This window comes from Coptis chinensis, chromosome 1 (genome assembly GCF_015680905.1).
Source record: "Coptis chinensis isolate HL-2020 chromosome 1, ASM1568090v1, whole genome shotgun sequence".
Classification (NCBI taxonomy): domain Eukaryota; kingdom Viridiplantae; phylum Streptophyta; class Magnoliopsida; order Ranunculales; family Ranunculaceae; genus Coptis; species Coptis chinensis.
Genome location: NC_141456.1, coordinates 31,302,354 through 31,320,000, shown reverse-complemented (window position 1 = coordinate 31,320,000; position 17,647 = coordinate 31,302,354). Strand labels below are relative to the sequence as shown.

At 34.6% G+C, this 17,647-nt stretch overlaps 2 protein-coding genes and 1 long non-coding RNA gene across 6 annotated transcripts; all 3 read left to right on the top strand.

Moving 5' to 3' along the window:
• Nucleotides 1–2,480: 2,480 nt before the first annotated feature.
• Nucleotides 2,481–5,044, top strand: LOC147523449 (uncharacterized). Its single transcript, XR_015196427.1, has 3 exons — nucleotides 2,481–2,723; nucleotides 2,826–2,887; nucleotides 3,435–5,044. It is a non-coding gene; the product is annotated as an uncharacterized LOC147523449 (long non-coding RNA).
• Nucleotides 5,045–7,715: 2,671 nt separating this feature from the next.
• On the top strand, nucleotides 7,716–10,225 carry LOC147523448 (uncharacterized). Its single transcript, XM_086598604.1, has 4 exons — nucleotides 7,716–8,118; nucleotides 8,997–9,101; nucleotides 9,195–9,242; nucleotides 9,770–10,225. The coding sequence occupies exons 1-4, from the start codon at nucleotides 7,840–7,842 to the stop codon at nucleotides 10,001–10,003; spliced, it is 666 nt and encodes a 221-aa protein (XP_086454730.1). The 5' UTR covers nucleotides 7,716–7,839; the 3' UTR covers nucleotides 10,004–10,225.
• Nucleotides 10,226–10,324: 99 nt separating this feature from the next.
• On the top strand, nucleotides 10,325–17,109 carry LOC147523447 (Pectin lyase-like superfamily protein). 4 transcript variants are annotated; one of them, XM_086598596.1, is made up of 10 exons: nucleotides 12,297–12,966; nucleotides 13,578–13,774; nucleotides 13,879–14,007; nucleotides 14,097–14,267; nucleotides 14,380–14,400; nucleotides 14,490–14,697; nucleotides 15,628–15,709; nucleotides 15,797–15,905; nucleotides 16,001–16,117; nucleotides 16,572–17,109. In XM_086598596.1, the coding sequence occupies exons 2-10, from the start codon at nucleotides 13,616–13,618 to the stop codon at nucleotides 16,881–16,883; spliced, it is 1,308 nt and encodes a 435-aa protein (XP_086454722.1). In that variant the 5' UTR covers nucleotides 12,297–12,966; nucleotides 13,578–13,615; the 3' UTR covers nucleotides 16,884–17,109. The 4 variants fall into 4 exon arrangements, 3 of the variants coding, with proteins under 3 accessions (XP_086454722.1, XP_086454719.1, XP_086454715.1); XM_086598593.1 differs by having other exon boundaries at nucleotides 12,556–12,966; nucleotides 13,566–13,774; XM_086598589.1 differs by lacking the exon at nucleotides 12,297–12,966 and having other exon boundaries at nucleotides 13,021–13,774.
• Nucleotides 17,110–17,647: the final 538 nt, after the last annotated feature.

The window sequence follows — 17,647 nt, the reverse complement described above, 5'->3', positions numbered from 1 at the left end:
ACACCACACACTGCAAGAAAACTTTCCAGTTCAATCTTATCTGGTTGGGTGAAAGTGGCGTAGGCCAAACGCTTACACATCACATTCCCTCTTATGTCTGTTTTTAATGTCTAAATTTCTAACTATAATGGATGCAAGATGAAGTTGTTGTTAGAAAATAATTTTAACTTGTGAGATTGAAACATCAATTTTTAGCTGTCTTCATGTGTTGTATGCAAAACATGATATGTACATGTAAGTACGTTAATCTTATCAATTTATTTACCTTTTTTAATCTATTTACTTTTTCAACTTTTTGTCATATAATAGGATTTGAAAGAGTCATGTATGCCTGTGCAGGACTTCTTAATTTTATTCACAATAATAACTTTTCTTTTGCATTAGTTATTTAATTAAGTGACAAACTGCTAGAGACACAAGAAAAAAAATATATACTCTATCAATATTAGAAAAATGAAGATCGAACATGAGATTAGAAAAACATCGGCATCCAAATGTAGAGCCATCTATGTCGTGCTGAATTATGCAGTGTTACTTGCAAATGGTTGATCCAGTCCATTAGATAGGTTTAAACCAAGCTTCTAATCCAACAATCCGGATCCTAATTGAGATTTGTCTATAGTAAAGTAAATAAGGATTGAAGCGCTAGATGCTTACGACACTGATTGAGTTTTTTCTTCATATATTGGAGAAGAGACGGTGAAGTAATCATATGATGGTGTTGGATATATTATGTGTGAATGTACTCAAAGCATAGCTTATTTGTTGAAGCATGGTATTGACATTGTGTTACATGGAAAAAGATTATTTGAAATTTACAAATTGGAATTGATACGGTAGAGTTAGGCTATCCTATTCAATTTGTAAGTTTTCGGCCAGTTTTTTTGTTCTTCAAGAGTTCAAGAGATGTTGCAAGTTGGAGTTGATTCCCAGTTTTTCTTTTGAGTACTTCTGGTGGACTATAAATAATAATCAATCCAGTCTTTAATGTTAACAAGAAGAATGATTTGATCAGTGGTTTATAAATAACACCTTTTTTGGTTATATTTGTTATTTTATTCTATTATTTATCTTCATTAGCTTATATGAATATTGCAACATTTTATTGTTCATATAACCATATTATCACTTAAAATTATAGCCAGCAAAAGAGGGTAAATAATTAGAAAAAAAGAATGATTTCATTTTTTCCAATATGTTGTTTAAAACTTTTCTACTTAGTGATTACTAAGCATGCTAAGAAGATGGTACAATTAGTAGGCAATTACAAGTAAATTAAATAAGATGCACACTAGCATTGAATGCCTAAAGGGCGTGCATATTTGCTAAATAATCATGGACACTGAGCTTAAATTATACTTGTAGGTCTCCATTGCTTCACATTTGTTAACTGAAGATGGACATTAGAGTTGATTAAGGCATGCATGAGAGAATACAAATTCTTTTGCACACGATTTTTCAAAATGATCGACTTTTAACAATATTGTTCAATTTCAAAAATATTTGTGATTCTATATCTTTGTGATTCTAAATCCTTGGAATTTGAGCTTAATGACTCTTATTTGGACATACAGTTTCTCCATGATAACTCTATAATAGAATAGATTGAACTGACTTAACCATCTTACAACATTTTTGTCATTTGTAAGAGCAATTATAATTGTGTATATATATAAGGTAACACGACCTTAGAATTCAAACATAACTCCCATGGTCTGAAATTTTGTTTTGTGCTAAACACAAGTCAAGATTGGAAAACACATTGAAGAAAATGTCTCAATAGAACCAGAATGTTTGTGTGGTTTTCCTAACAATTCACAATGCATAAAGAGCATCGATTAAGTGCTATTTGAAATTGTAAGAGATTAATAAAGATTTCTGGGTAAGTTCTGACTTCATGTAAAACACTAACGAATGACATTAATCATTAGTCATGTGCTATCCATTAGTGAGATTATAATTAACGTAATTGCCGTCAACGTGTAGCAGCATTGTAAAAGAAAATGTGTACAAATTCCCACATAGACCACCCATTTTAAAATACTTAGATAGATGTATAACACTGACAACGTAATAAGCACCTCATAACCAACCATGCCGTAGGCACGGGTAATACCTAGTCTATTATAATAAAACACAAAAGCAAGACAAAGGGTGGTCGGGATCGCGTAGAGATCTGAGTTAGGTGTGTGGGGATTTGCCTAGACACGTGTATGGCTTAGAACGTTTTGAAACCTCAATGACATTTAAAATGTTACTTAATGAATTAATTTCAATGGACCTTTCCAATACCATATATTAATTTAGTTACCAAAAAAAAAAAAAATTGTTATTTAATTTTCATACTTAAAAAACGCTTACTAATTAATTTCTGAAGATATACAATACAATAACTTCATAAATTAAAATGCAATAACTTCATAAATTAAATTACTTAGAGAAAAAGAAACGAAACTGCCTCTTGAGCCCGAGAATAATTGGGTATCCAGACTTTACTAATCTTCATTTCTCTTTCTCCAAAAATCAATTCTACTTAAATTTGTTCATCTCCATCAACAGATTTCTTTTAGTAACTCCTTGACTAAACTTTAATAAACCGCATGAGATTCTTCTCCTTATTCATATTTTGGTGTTATTCCCAGTTCTATAAATTTCTTTATTTGCTTATTGGTGACAAGATTATTCTCTAATCTCATTAAATCTATTGCAAATTTGGAAAGTAGGTTTGTCTCTACTCTCATCAACTCTATTCCTACAAATACAAAGTAAATGGTTATTATATGGTTATTTTAAGATATTTATTCTCATTGATTTCGTGGTTTTAGGTTCTCTGGGGAAGAAGGCTGCATTCGGTGATTGTAAATCATTAGAAGAAGTCGACATTTTGGTGATTCAAATTTTCATTTTTATTTAATTTTTGTTTTCCCATTTTTATAGCAATTTCTATACAACGTTAGAAACTACCATTGTTCAATTCCCTATTTCAACATTTTGTAAGAGGATTGTTGTTGAAAGCTGAAATCGAGTAGATCCAGTTCAATAGATAAAACAAACACCATTTTTTTTTATGGTCCTAATTTCAGTTCAATCATCATTTTTCCATTGTTCAACCATTATTCAATTGGAGTATGAGAGCTTGCCCTAAATTTGTTGTACGCCTAGATGACTGTTAGTTGATGTTGATCAGTTTACGATCAATGGCAGGGTTGATGTGTAGAATGTATTAATTAATCTTGGATTATTGTCAATAGCTATAAATTCTTTCTTTTTTAATTCATAATTCACCATTGTTGGATTATTGTAGATTATAAAGTTAAATTTGACATAGCTGTTGTTTCCATTTCTCATTTTTCTTATTTATGTATGAATTATGCATCAATTTCGAAGTTTTTCCCTTTGGGTATTTTAATTTTATTGATTTTGATTGGGTTCAGGGTTCCCAATCTCAACGAAGGAGAAGCATCAAAGCTTGATAGTCTATCAAAGCTTTTTTCCTCATAGGTATGTTTTCCACCATCTCCCTCTTTGTTCAGGCTGGGGTGTATTGATATGATGAGACATGAGCCATTGACAAGCATTTTTCTCACTGAATTTACCTCTTTTCTTGATTTGGTCGTGAGTGTACATATCTTGGACTTGGTGGAGATGGGAAAAAAATAAGGTTAATATAAGATACCCCCTGTTTTGATTTTTAGTTTTGAGATTGCTCCGCGGTTTAAAAAGAAAGAGTTGATCTTCTCAGGTTTGGTGTGGGCTTTAGGACTAGATTAAATTATAAGAAAATTAAAAAAGAAAGATAACCAATAACTATTATTTAAACAACTCTAGGTGGGTGTGTTAATTAGGTGGGCTTAATATGTGGCAATGGTTTTGCCCAGTTTGGGGTTTAAAGATCCAATGAAAGAAATCCCCAATTTGGTTTTGAGAACCGATCTAAATTTTTGGCAAGTTCAATTGTATCTAACATTAAATTAATGGCTTGTTTTTCTTTCCCTTACCTATAAATTGATCGAGAATTCGAAAGTGTCTAAACAAGGGTATGTAACTATGGCTCATACTAAACAGGACAACATCAATTGGGGTGCTGATTTGTTGTTGATGGTTGTTGGAGGTGTCACTGTTCTTCCTTCTTCTTTTTTTGGGTCGAAATTCTTAAATACATTAATGCGCCATTGACTACTTGATTAAAAGTATTTAAAACATTAACCCAAAAGAAGTAAAAGGGTTTTACCCTCAATTCACATTCCAAATAAAGATATATGTTTTATGTTTTTGTTCTTTAATGAATAAAATGTTTGACATTAACCCATTTGAAAATGGGCCTTCTCTTTCTCCTATCTTTTTATTGTTTTCTTAGTTGGGACTTTAGAAACCCTGTAATCGTTTTCCTGCATAATTAAATCAAGCTCTTAGTTTCAAAATCTCATTTTGGTATGGTGTTATTTGTGTCTATTCGAACATTGGCACTATATAATCTACCAATATTTTCCATGAGGATAGTCTTATATTTTTACTTTGCCTATTGGATAAGTTGGGTTGTGATTTCTCCAATTTAATGTGTGGTGGAGGTGTACTCTTTTTTTTTTCTCAAGAACAATATAATTCAGAACCTCCTGTCTTCCAAAGTGGTCAATGCGGTTAAAGACGTCCCCAAGGTGGTGCCAAAGGGGCCAAGGTTTTAGTTGAGAAACCTAACCACATGACCCTGTGTCCCTACTGACAAAGGTAATCACAAGGTCTGTTTGGTTCTTATTGGGTATTTGATTGCTTATTTAGTTGCAAGGACAAATCATGCCAAAAGCCCATTTAAGGAACACTTCTAAAGAGTCAATTGGATGAGAGAAGTCCAGCCTACGTGTTAATTTGGTTTTATGCCCTCAATACTTTTTAATTTGTGGTTTGTTGATCCTACTATTTTATGTTTGGATTTTTAAGTTAGGCTCCCATATAATACATAAGTCCCATATGAGAGTAGCTTTTAATAAATGTTTCACATTGAAGTTTGTTATGACATGATGTATAGCCATTGTGGAATGTGAGTTAAGATTTTGATATAATTTCATATGAAAACCCTCTCCATGACAATGGGTTTTACCACAATAATAAGCTGCGCTTCTACTACAACTAGTTATGCTTTAATGGATCATGATAACATATTTTATCGTTATTGATTTCCCTATTGTACAATCTTTCTCAGAGGCACAAATTTTTACCCCTTCATCTTTCTTTTTCTATAAATATAGTTTGTAGGTACGTTACGTATGCACAAGCCATTGAAATGGGCTAAACTGCTCAAGTTAAAGGGAAGAACATACAAGAATATCCAAGGTGGAGGTGTTTTTTCTTTGTTAAATCTAACGACATTATCTAAAGTTGGTATTCACCTTTTTGTTTAATTCTACTTTATTAACATAAAAAATTCTATCAAATGAAGGTGAAGAATAAATAGGACTGGGTGCAGTAGAACCTTATTGAGTGGAATTACAAAGAAATTGCATGCAGTTACAACTTACAACATAGTTCATCGAAGGATAGATGGCTGCCTCCTCACATTGAAGCCACATCAGCTGCTTCATTCAAGCCTCTCACATGGAAATCCATGGATGAGAGAAATTGTACATGCAATACCACTTTGTAGTGCATGTGGTTCTTTGATCCATCTTTTTTGTCTATGTAGTGCATGTTATTTTCTTTCGCACATATTTTTTGCTGTGTAGTGCACCTTTTATTATATTTCTCCAACCATTTAAGTTTGTGTACAGGTGGTAAGTCAATGTCGTTTGTCTAACATGGTTAATGCAGAAACTCAAGATAGAAGGGCCTTGGATTTTTGTGGGAAGCATTTCACACCGTATGGTTGTTTCCAATGCCTCTGTACGGAGTGGTGGCATTGTCTATACATTTTTTATTTTTTTATTTGGCATCTAAGAGATATGTTGGTATAAAGTTTTGGGAAATGACCCTATCATACTTGAGAAGGAGATGTGGAAAATATTGAATATGAAGATTTTTATTACATTTTATATCTTGCATATGCAGGTCTTTTGTTTGTTTCATGTTTTCAATTGTATTTGTATTTATTTGATTGAATTTTGATGTGATATATATTCTCAGGTTCGGAGGTGGGGGACTTCAGGAAATGAAAACCTCAATTTTTTATGACAAGAAGCCTCCAGAATGAGACCTCTGTTGTATATATTCATAAAAACAATAAATATATTATGTCGAGCCCACAATTCATTATTATATTTGTTTGTTCAATTTTAGGATTTTTCTTTGAATTGTCTTATAGATACAAATGAGGCATAAATCTTACAAGTCAAAAGGACTGTAATTTTAAGTTAGAATTTTTGGGAAATCATAGGTAGAATTTCTCAATTATATTGATATTGGCCCATTTGAAACTTTACCAATCTTTTACTAACTTTATCTAGTCCCTTCAAAGGCTTCCAAAATCACAAATGACCTATACTTTTAATTCAATCAATTCTATAATTTGCCCAGTAACTAGAATTGATATCATGCATGTTGAAATTTCTAGAAACAGCAGAGTAGTGAGCAAACAATGTACACCAGAAGATTGGTATACAATTTCTATAAATGTTTCCTGCCAGACATTTAAGGTTATCAAAAAGTCTTAAAAATATACGACTACATTTATAAAGCTCACCTAATTAGAAGAAAGCAATGAAGAAAATGTCTCAACAAAACCATAAATGCCTACGTGGTTTTGCCAAACTAAACCGATTTGAGTCTTCTAACAATTCACAGTGCATGGAGAGCATTGATTAAGTGCTCTATGAAATTCAGAAGATTAATAAGATAATAATAAAATGTGTTTTTGACAATTTCTAGCTTAATGTTACATAATATTTATCGACTTTAATGTAAAATTGTCTTTATGTTTTTCGTAAAAAAAAAAAAAAAAAAAAAAAAAATAATAAAATGTGAAGGCGATGAGAGTACACTGGATGAAATTGCCTTCAATTTATGACTTCAAATTGGGTTTTTGCATTCGTTACCGCATACTAATATCCACAAAATAAACAACACCAGTGATTATGTCATCCAACGTGTAGTTCCAATTCAAAATAAAATGTCCATAAATTTCCACATATGCCACATGCAGTGTACCAAGATTAATGTCACAAACAACATAATAAACATCTCATTACTAACCGTGCCGTAGGCACGGGTAATGCCTAGTGGAAAACATAGCATGATTAGAACAAGTCCAATGAGGGTGTTAAATAAGCTGCTAAAAGTTATATAGCACCCCAAACACTAAATGACCATTCCAATAGAATGCTATAAAGCTCTTAAATTTAGCTAGTGTGATATCCCCAGTGTTTAAGATTCGAACAGAATGTCAGAATTTCATTGGATATTTCATTTTTTTTAAAACCGGAAAATGCAACATAAGGTTGAAATATTATTCATTTCAAAATTTTATCGAAATCAAAATTTTACATGGGTTGAAATATTGTCAATTCCAGTTTTTAGATTTGTCGGAATTCCAAAATCCCAAACTATAAATATACCAAACCAAATTTGTGGCATTATCTAGCCGTTGTTAAAAATAAGTTGCAGGGGAGAATTTGTGCCGTTGGTATCAATAACACTTCAAAGTTTAAAACCCGATTGTCACTGTTTCCACGTTTTTGGCATGCCAAATTGAACTTAGTCTTAAATGGGTCTAATAAGTTTCAAAGTCTAGGCACGGTGCAACTCTTAAAAAAAGAGTTGCCCTCGTTCAAATAAAGCAAAACACTGTTCATCGTACACCGTACAGTATAAAATGGATAACTCAGAATTAACAGCAAATCCAACTCTTGAGAAATGGGATCAGAAGGACCAATTCCCATAAAAATACACATAACAGGATTCAAAAAATTTCATGGAGTACCAAATAACCCAACTGAAACAATAGTTAGTAATCTCAAAGGCTATATCAAAAGAAGAGGTGTACCATTTTCTACAAGGTTTAATCTTGCTAGTTGTACTGTTCTCGAAGCTGCTGGTGATGGAATTCTTTCATTTTTCAGTAACATGTTGGAGGATAATGGAAATGGGCTGTTGACTGATTGTTCTGATAGTAATAATGAACAAGTCGTTTGGGTATGTTTTATTTCTCATTTTGATTGGTTATTGAGTTTTAGAGTCTGGTTTGAGTTAAAGATTGGATATTTTCAAGTAATTTGGATTGGATTGAGTTTTGTGTTTGTGTTTGTTTTTCCGTTGGGTTAGTTTGGGTATTATAGTTTAATTGCTGAGATGTCAACAGAGTGCTTGAAACGGCTTAAAACTCTGTTTTTTGAGTAGTGTTTTTTCTTTAATATAGGTTGTATCTTGCTTTTCTTGTGCTCGCATCTGCTATTTGTAGTCTTCGTCCCCAGTTTGTTCACTGTGACATTGCATGACTCCAAGCACTCATTAGAATTTTTTTTAACCTTTCCAATTGCGCAAGTCTTGTCTGTTTCTTCGTGAAGGATCCAAATTTATGAGCTGGTCTAGGTTTTCCATTTAAACAACTTTCCAGGCTCTTGACTTCAAACTTTTTTGTTTTGATTCTATTGGGCGATCTTCAATACAATAAACCTATCAGCTCGTATAAAATGTGGTTTCAGAAGTTTCTGTTGAATGCACGTATAGATGCAATAGGCAAGGGTAGTTGGGCCCTTAGGTTGTGTTTGGTGTTAAAATATGGTGGGTAAGTGACTGCTTTAGCCTACATTGCTGGTGATGTGTTCAAAACTTTGATAAATTCTGCACAGTTTCTAAATGTTACATTATGAAAAGCATCCAAACTAAGAAGTGAATTGTTGGAATCTCCGTCTTCTCTATGTTAAACTGTAATATGTCAAAGGTACAGTAGAAAATGATTAACGGTTTTAATTGTTAGATGGATGATTACAGACCATTCTAACTGAAATGATTGTTTCATGTGTTTTGGGAGATAAATACTGAAATACAAGAATATCTTTCTGAGATTTCAGCTTCATTTTGGAGCCAGTGCTGGGTCATCGAAGTTTTTCGTAGAGCGTCAGGCAATTAATGAAGCCAGTTTTCTGTTCCCGGATGAGTATGGGTGGCAGCCTCAGGTTACTGGCCTTGTTCCTATTTCACTTTGATTTTATATTGACCCATGTGGCATGTGTCAAGAATACTGATTGTTCAAGGTATTATATCTGCAGAAACTTACAATATTCTCCGAGGATGGAGGAACTTACAGAACGAGACAGGTGAATATAATAATGTTTTCAACTCTGCAATAATGGTACTTGTCTCACAACATTGTATGGAAATGATCACTTTCATTAATAAGGTGTTGAGTTATACGGATTACAGTGGACCAGAATAAAATTATTGTTAACTCTCAACGTTATTGTTTAGGAGTAAAGGAAACTTTAGGAAAAGAAAAAGGAAAACTAATCTGATACTAGATCTTCCATGTGAGCCTCTATGGATTTTTGCTACTCCTATTGAGTATACATGAAGGCTGATGAGGCAGTTTAACATCTACAACAACCTAAGTTTGAGTGTAGATTATTATTCTACTGGGTAGTGCTTTGGGCTTGTATTTGCACACTGCAGTGAGCATTATAAATAAATGAGAAATGTATCTTTCCTTTGGACATTCACGAGAGAGACATCTATCTTCTGTCGTGATTGCCCTTCCATTATACATTTATCTTTTTATTCTTTTGAATGGGATTTGTATCAATGTGCATTTTAATTTAACTTTTTTTTTTTTTTTTGCTTCCCCAAGACTACTTGCCCCATCGAGATGATTGTAAAGCACCTAGAACAGAAAGGCTTCGATGTGGCTGTCTCTAATGATGCAGATCGTTTTGTATGCAACTATATATATTACCACTCACTCCGGTTCGCCGAACAAAGAGGTCACAAGTCTCTCTTTGTTCATGTCCCTCTCTTTTCAAAAATCGATGAGGACATCCAGATGGAATTCACCGCTTCTTTGCTGGAGGCTCTTTTACAGTGACCAACTGAAAATTATCATGCCAACTCCTACAGAATAGAAGCTAATCTTTAAGACCAGAGAGCTACTGCACTAGCTGTACAGAAATCAGTTGTAATATTACAATAAGAGCTGTATTTAAATGCTCTTTTCGTCGATGTTAAGTTTGTTGGGATCCCAAGTTTGTTATTTATGTATTTATATTATTGTTCGGATAGTAGAACAAAAAATTGTACTTAGTTGTTTTGTCGCTGATTTTAGTTTGTTAGTTACTTATTTAATTTATTTATTGTTCGGATAGTAGAATAAGAGTTTTTTTTTATTATTATTATGTTGTCTTGTTAGCTTCTCGAGCACTTATTTAATTCATTTTTTTTCAATTTAACAACAAAGCCTTCTGCATGCGCGACATGAACACTGTGTGATTACACGTGTCCACTGCTAAACAATTCCATATATATATATATAAAATAAAAAAGACTCATTTTCTTCCTACCATTTGTTTTAGGAAAAGCCCTTGTCCTAATTCCTAAAATCCTAACAAGAGACGAACTTACCTAATGCAAATGCACTCTAGGAATCTTTTACTACTCCCACTAGCAAGAACAAGAACCATAACTACTACAACATCAAGACTTACTACACTATCAACACCTTCATCTTCAAGATGGAATTTTACACACAGTCCATATAAGGACGTTATTTATACCAATAACAAAAACATTAACAATTTAATAAAATCAAATAACTTTAATTCAGCACTACAATTATTTGAACAAATGCAAACCCATGATGTAATTTCCTACAATTTAATCATTGCTGGGTTTTCGCGCAATGGGTATTTTAGAAAAGCTTTTAATCTTTTTAGAGAAATGGTTTTAATAGGAATTAGAGAAAACCCATCAACATTTTCATCAGTTTTGAGTGTTTGTAGTAATGGTGGGTTTTATAAAGAAGGTGTTCAAGTACATTGCAGAGCTGTTTTACTTGGGTTTGATATGAATTTATATGTTGGGTCTGCACTTGTTGATTTTTATATGCAATGTGGGTGTTGTGATATTGGTTTGAAACTGTTTGATGAATTGCCTGAGAGGAATTTGGCTACGTGGAATTCAGTTTTTAGGGGGTTATGTGGAATGGGGAGTTGTTGTTTAACTGAGTTGTTGGAGAAAATGAAGTTGGATGGGGTAGAGCCAAATGAGGTTACTTTAAGTTATGTGATTCGTGGTTGTAGTGTAGGGCAGTTTTTGGGTCAAGGAAAGCAGTTGCATTGTTTTGTGATTAAACTTGGTTGGGTGGAATCTAATTTGTTTATTGCTAATGGTTTAGTGGATTTTTATTCGAGTTGTAATTGTTTTGTTGACGCAAAGAAGTGCTTTGATTGTATTGATCCTGAAGACGTGATTTCGTGGAACTCGATCGTTTATGTTTATGCGAAAAATGGTTTGTTGTGTGAAGCTCTTGAGTTATTTGGAGAGATGAGATCATGGGGGAAGAAACCTTCTGTTCGTTCGTTTCTAGGATTTTTGAATGTATCCAATGATAGCCAAAATGTTCGATTTGGCAAACAGATTCATGGTTTTGTTTTGAAATCTGGATTGGAACAAGAGAATGCCCATGTTCAATCTGCATTGATAGATATGTATGGAAAATGCGGTAACATCGAGAGTTCAGTATACCTTTTTGAGGGTATTACAGAGAGAACGCTCGAGTGCTGCAACTCTCTGATGACATCTTTACTACACTGTGGTATTGTAGAGGATGTGATCGAAATGTTTGGTTTGATGGTAGACGAAGGAGTTGGATTAGACAATGTAACTTTCTCCACAACACTTAAAGTGTTATCATTGTCGGCCTCAGCGGGTTTGGTGAGCTGCGAATTGGTGCATTGTTGTGTGATAATATCTGGGTTTGAATCTGATATTGTAGTTTCATGTTCTTTAATAGATGCATATTCAAGATCTGGTCATGTCAATTTTTCTCGGAAGATTTTCGAACAAATTGTGGATCCAAATTTAATTTGTTTCACTTCAATCATCTCTGGATATGCTCGTAGTGGAATGGGAAAAGAAGGCCTTGAGATTCTTGAACTGCTAATCCAGGGGGGTCTGGAGCCAGATGTCATAACATTCTTGAGTGTGTTAACAGGTTGCAGTCACTCGGGGTTGGTGGAAGAAGGGTTAGCAGTTTTTAAATCAATGGGAACAGTTTATGGGGTATACCCAGACAGGAGGCACTATTCATGTATGGTTGATCTTCTAGGCCGAGCAGGCTTGTTAGAGGAAGCAGAAGAGTTGTTAAAACTACCAGCGGTCAAGGGACATTCTGTAATGTGGAGCTCACTGTTACAGAGTTGTAGGATTCATTGCAACACAGAGGTAGGAAAGAGAGCTGCTGAAGCTTTGATGGAGCTTCAGCCCAATGATTCTGCAGCTTATGTACAAGCTTCAGCTTTCTATTCTGAAATAGGGGATGTGGAGACCTCAATTAAAATTAGAGAAATGAAGATGGCGTTGAAGATGAAAAGGGAGCTTGGATGCAGTTCAATTGAGATAAGAAATCAGAGTTACTCGTACTAATGGGCATGAAGAAATAACTAGGCAAATCTGCTACAGGAAGAAAGTTGGGGTCATGTTTTAGCATGCATTTGTTGCATATCACTTCCAGTCTTGTCAACCCACAAGGCCACAACCAAGCTGATGCCTGAAGATTCAACCAAATTGGTCTGTCCTGGATTTTGACGGTAATCAGTAGCTATCTGAAAGCCACACCAGCTAAAAGTGTCCTTAAAGGAGCATGGGGTGGATGAAACTAAAGATAACCTTTTGTGGTCTATAAATACAGCAGGACCGTAATTAAACTGAGAAAGATATCAGGTCCCATGAATCCATGATAGCATATGTTCAAAGGGAATCATAGCTGAAGTTGTTGTTTAACTGTTCTGTGAGATCCTACCTGACCTTGACATGCTTTGGAAACCGAAAAAGGTATGTCAAACTGCCCAGATGACCGTTATCATTATAATTTAAAACCCAAGTCACCATTCTTAGGTAACTTGCACAAAAAGTTAATCTAAATGGTCCATAGCTCCCTTTTGCTTCTTGAGGGATCCGTTGACCCATTCACAAAGAATCTGTTTTATCTAATTTCTAAGCGTTGTTCATGTATTTTCAAATGATTTCTGTGCTCGTGACATGCATCTTATATACGTTCAATTTTTTATACACAGTATAAATACATGCATAATTTATGTTTCATTCAAAGACATATATAGTATAATTGCAAACATGTGTGTATGAGCCTGTAGACAGAGTTGTGTAAAGTGGTAGAGATTTATTCCACTGGTGGAAGAGTAAAGCAAAAAACTTGAAAAACAAATTTGCTTCTACTTAAAGACAAGGCATATAGAAGAAAAAACCACCTTCATCTCCTTCAAAGCCAAGCCATATAACCCCACAAATCCTTCATTTCCAGCACTAATCTACATATATAAATACAAACATATGTATTGTTTTGAATTACATTAATCCAGAAGATAATAAGGGTCCTTAAAACATGGAGAAAATTCTTTTGATCACCCTTCTAGTAATGGTTGCAGTAGCTCATGCACATGCCGACAACAGCATATATGACGAAATGTTCATGCTTGAAGAGTTTGAAGATTTGCATACAAGTGACGAAATAGAACAAGAGCTTTTGGAGATTCCAGGCTGGAAAAGTGAACGTGGTAGCAAAGTTCTTGTAAATGTAGACGGCTTTGGTGCAGTTGGAGATGGAATAACTGATGATACTCAGGTAAACTTAGTGAGCTCCAAAATAATTCTGATTTTTTTGTAATAAACGGCATTGCTAATTACTGTTATTTTCTTTTGGTTATTATTCTGTTTTTGTATGATCAGGCATTCCTGAGTGCATGGAATAAATCTTGTTCTATCCCTAAATCAGTTTTTCTAGTTCCTGAAAGACGCCGTTACCTGCTTAAGCCAGCTGCATTTAAAGGGCCTTGTGCTGACAAATTAATCATCCAAGTACATACTTGAACTTGACAATGAAAGAATGTATTGTATCTCAGCTTCCATGTTCCTTCTTAATAAGATTTTTGGTGTATCTTGTGTAGATTGATGGAACAATTGTAGCGCCTGATGATCCCAAGAATTGGGATCCAAAAAACCCTAGAACATGGCTGCATTTCTCCAAACTCAAAGGGGTCAGTTTTCAAGGTGCTGGAGTTATCGATGGTTCTGGTGGAAAATGGTGGGATTCGTCTTGCAAAAGGAACAAGTCAAATGTAGTTACTCTACTCAATTTTCTTTTGATTTCTTTTGAGAATTATTCAAGTAATTTTTCACGAAAACAAAACTAAATTCTTCTGCTTTGCTTTGAACTTCCGTTTCTGACAGCCTTGCAGAGAAGCACCAACTGTAAGAACTTTTCTACCTACAATCCAAGATCAAAGTTGTTATATTTTTGTTTTACATTGTGATGGATTAATGAAAAAAACTTGCTGCAGGCATTGACAATCCAGTCGAGTTCTGCTGTGAGTGTGAACGGCCTTAATATCCAGAATAGCCAGCAAATGCATTTTGTTATTTCAAACTCAGACTCGGTTCGTGTGCTTAATGTTAAAATCTCCGCCCCAGAATCCAGTCCAAACACTGATGGGATTCATATCACTAAATCAACTAATGTTGTGATCCAAGACTGCAAAATCGGAACAGGTTTTTTACAATCTTTTAAGTCCCATTGGTCCATTGCTCAGTTTTCACTCTTTCAGTTTCAACTCACTAATAGCGTAATAAAGGTGACCTCCAGCCTTTAGATTCCCCTAATGTATCCTATGTGCCTCCATAGCACAAATCTGAGAAATTGGCACAATGTTTAATCGGTATAATCGGTAAGCCGATAATTTTCCTTTGTAGTGTCGGGCTGTCGGCATACCCATATCTGCTGAAGGAAACTACTAGTGTCACCCTCATGGTCCAAATGCTATTGACTTACAAGTTACAAAGACGATTTACAGCGACTATTTCAACGTCATTGTTACTCAAATATGATTATTTATCATTTTATGCGTGTAAATTGTGAAAAAGACAAAAGTAAAAGGAAGAAATGCCATGAGCTTAAAATTGTCATTTTGAGCAAGTCATATTTTTGCCAATGAATAAAGGGGTTGTTACTAATCTATCAAAATATTGTGGGGGTAACTCTAAAAATACCTTTTACAGGGGGGCTAACTCAAATTTGTTCTCACTTATCAGACAGGTACTTAAATTTGTGAGGCTAGAGTCCACTAAATATTTGATTTAGCTATGCAGTGAATTTTTTTAAAAAAGATTTATTAGTCTATAATATTTACAAAATTACAAATGGTACAAAACACCGGTAAAATGACATAGATCACGGTCACATGCACTGATTCCCGGCTTTTACCGTCCAATTTGTTTTACCTTCCAAACTAAGAAGTAAGAACATGTGGAAAAGAGGAAGAAGAGGTTGAACGGCATAATCGACCACATGACTATCAACCGGATTTTGCTTGCAAAGGAATCTTACAGAACACATAACTAACTTGATCAGCTGCTCGTTACACGTACATGTAACATGATTCCAATCCTGACTGTTAACTCATGTTTTCGTGTGGCATCCAGGGGATGATTGCATCTCCATTGTCAATGGTAGTTCAGGCATCAAGATGAAGAATATTTATTGTGGACCTGGTCATGGAATCAGGTACATTTCATCAGTTCTATCGAGCATATTAATGGTAGCAAACTACAAGGTTCTGTTGTTTTGAGTTGTTATTTTGTTCTACTCTAGCATAGGGAGCCTTGGGAAGGACAATAGCACAGGAATAGTCACAAAGATAGTTTTGGATAATGCATATTTTAAGGAGACTACCAATGGACTAAGGATTAAGACCTGGCAGGTAAACTTTAGCTTCTTAATGGTGCACGTTAGCATCAAGCACCTATGATGGATACACATACTTCATTAGATGAGACATTCTGGTTTGTGGAACAGGGTGGATCAGGATATGTCCGAGCTGTGCGTTTTGAAAATGTGAGGGTGGAAAACATTGCGAACCCCATCATAATTGATCAGTTTTATTGTGACTCGCCAAAGAGTTGCAAAAATCAGGTAAATTTCCATGCACCTGCCCTTTAATGAGTAACTCTTCCTTAATGTGCTACTACTAATTCCCGAAACCCAAGTAATTTTTTTAATGAAACTTCTCATGCTTTTATGTCACTTCCTTTCTGGTTAAGCCGCAAAGAAGGCCCTATTTACGGACCACGCCATGAATGCTATACTAATTGTATGCTTTCAACCGCAAGAGTTGTATCTCTGCAGTAATACGAAATCATCTTTATTTTTACCATCAGAAGAAAGTATAGTTACTGAACAATGTTTCGATTGTTCAGCTGAGTGGTTAGTATGCATCAGTTATAATTAGTTGAGTTACATGTATATAATACTGCATATTGGTCCCCCCCCCTCATTTTTTTTTATGATGAATATATTGGTTTCTTGTCAACACCATACATAACATTTAGTTATGTACTTAATTATCTCTCTTATTTGGGGTCATCAGACATCAGCTGTGGAAATTAGTCAGATTGTATATCGAAACATCAGTGGAACAACAAAGAGCGCAAGGGCCATGAAATTTGCATGTAGTGACACAGTTCCATGCAACAAAATCGTCCTCGGCAACATTAACCTAGAGAAAGATGATGGGACAGTGGAGACATACTGCAATTCTGCCACTGGCTTTGGCTATGGATATGTGCATCCTTCTGCTGATTGCTTACAGTCCTCCGACAAGGACATGCACTCTGACCAGAAAGAAGACATCGAGATTGTACAACCCTTCAAAGATGACCATATCCACACCGAGCTCTAACTGAAAATATACATGTATGCTTCTGTCATAGAATTTCTACATAGATCTATATAGTCAACACTCAACAGGTGGTTAGAATAGTTACTGAAGAAGCTCCACGATAAAAGTCAGTTATAAGAAAGTTACAAATGTTCGTAGTTGTAATATAGATGTTGTACCAGTTCAGGTACAATGAAATCACATATCAAATACACCTTAAAGAATTTAATTTTGACGTACTTTCATATAATCGTATCGTCTTGTGTCAGCTAGACTTGATGATTTAGAGATTTGCAATCCCATCAATTATGTTGATGATGATTCCTTATGAAGCTCGATGAAGCATATAAGAATATACTGAATACAACCTCTCATGGTTCTGGTGATTGTTGTGTTCACAGTCAATAAAGGCATTCTAGGTTTGATGTTAAAATTTGCATATGGCTATGGCCTAATTTGTTGTTTCAGTGGCTGCACAAAGTCAGCGCTATAAAGTGCTTTGCCCAAGTACAACTTGGGAAACATTTTATTTATGAAAGGAATAAATAATTTAGCCATAAATAAATCAATACAAAAAAGAGCTCAGGAAACACACGCATAATTTGAAAACTGACCTGATTTTTTCCATAATTAAAGCTAGAATAAGGTGTTTCTGATCATATTCTTGTTCAAGTGCAAATCTTGCAGTTTTCATCATGTAAGAGGTGTGAAAAAATCATTCAGGAGGATTCAATGTGGTTTTCTTGGTATGAACTTGCTTATCAGATTAGAAGGGTTCAGAGTTA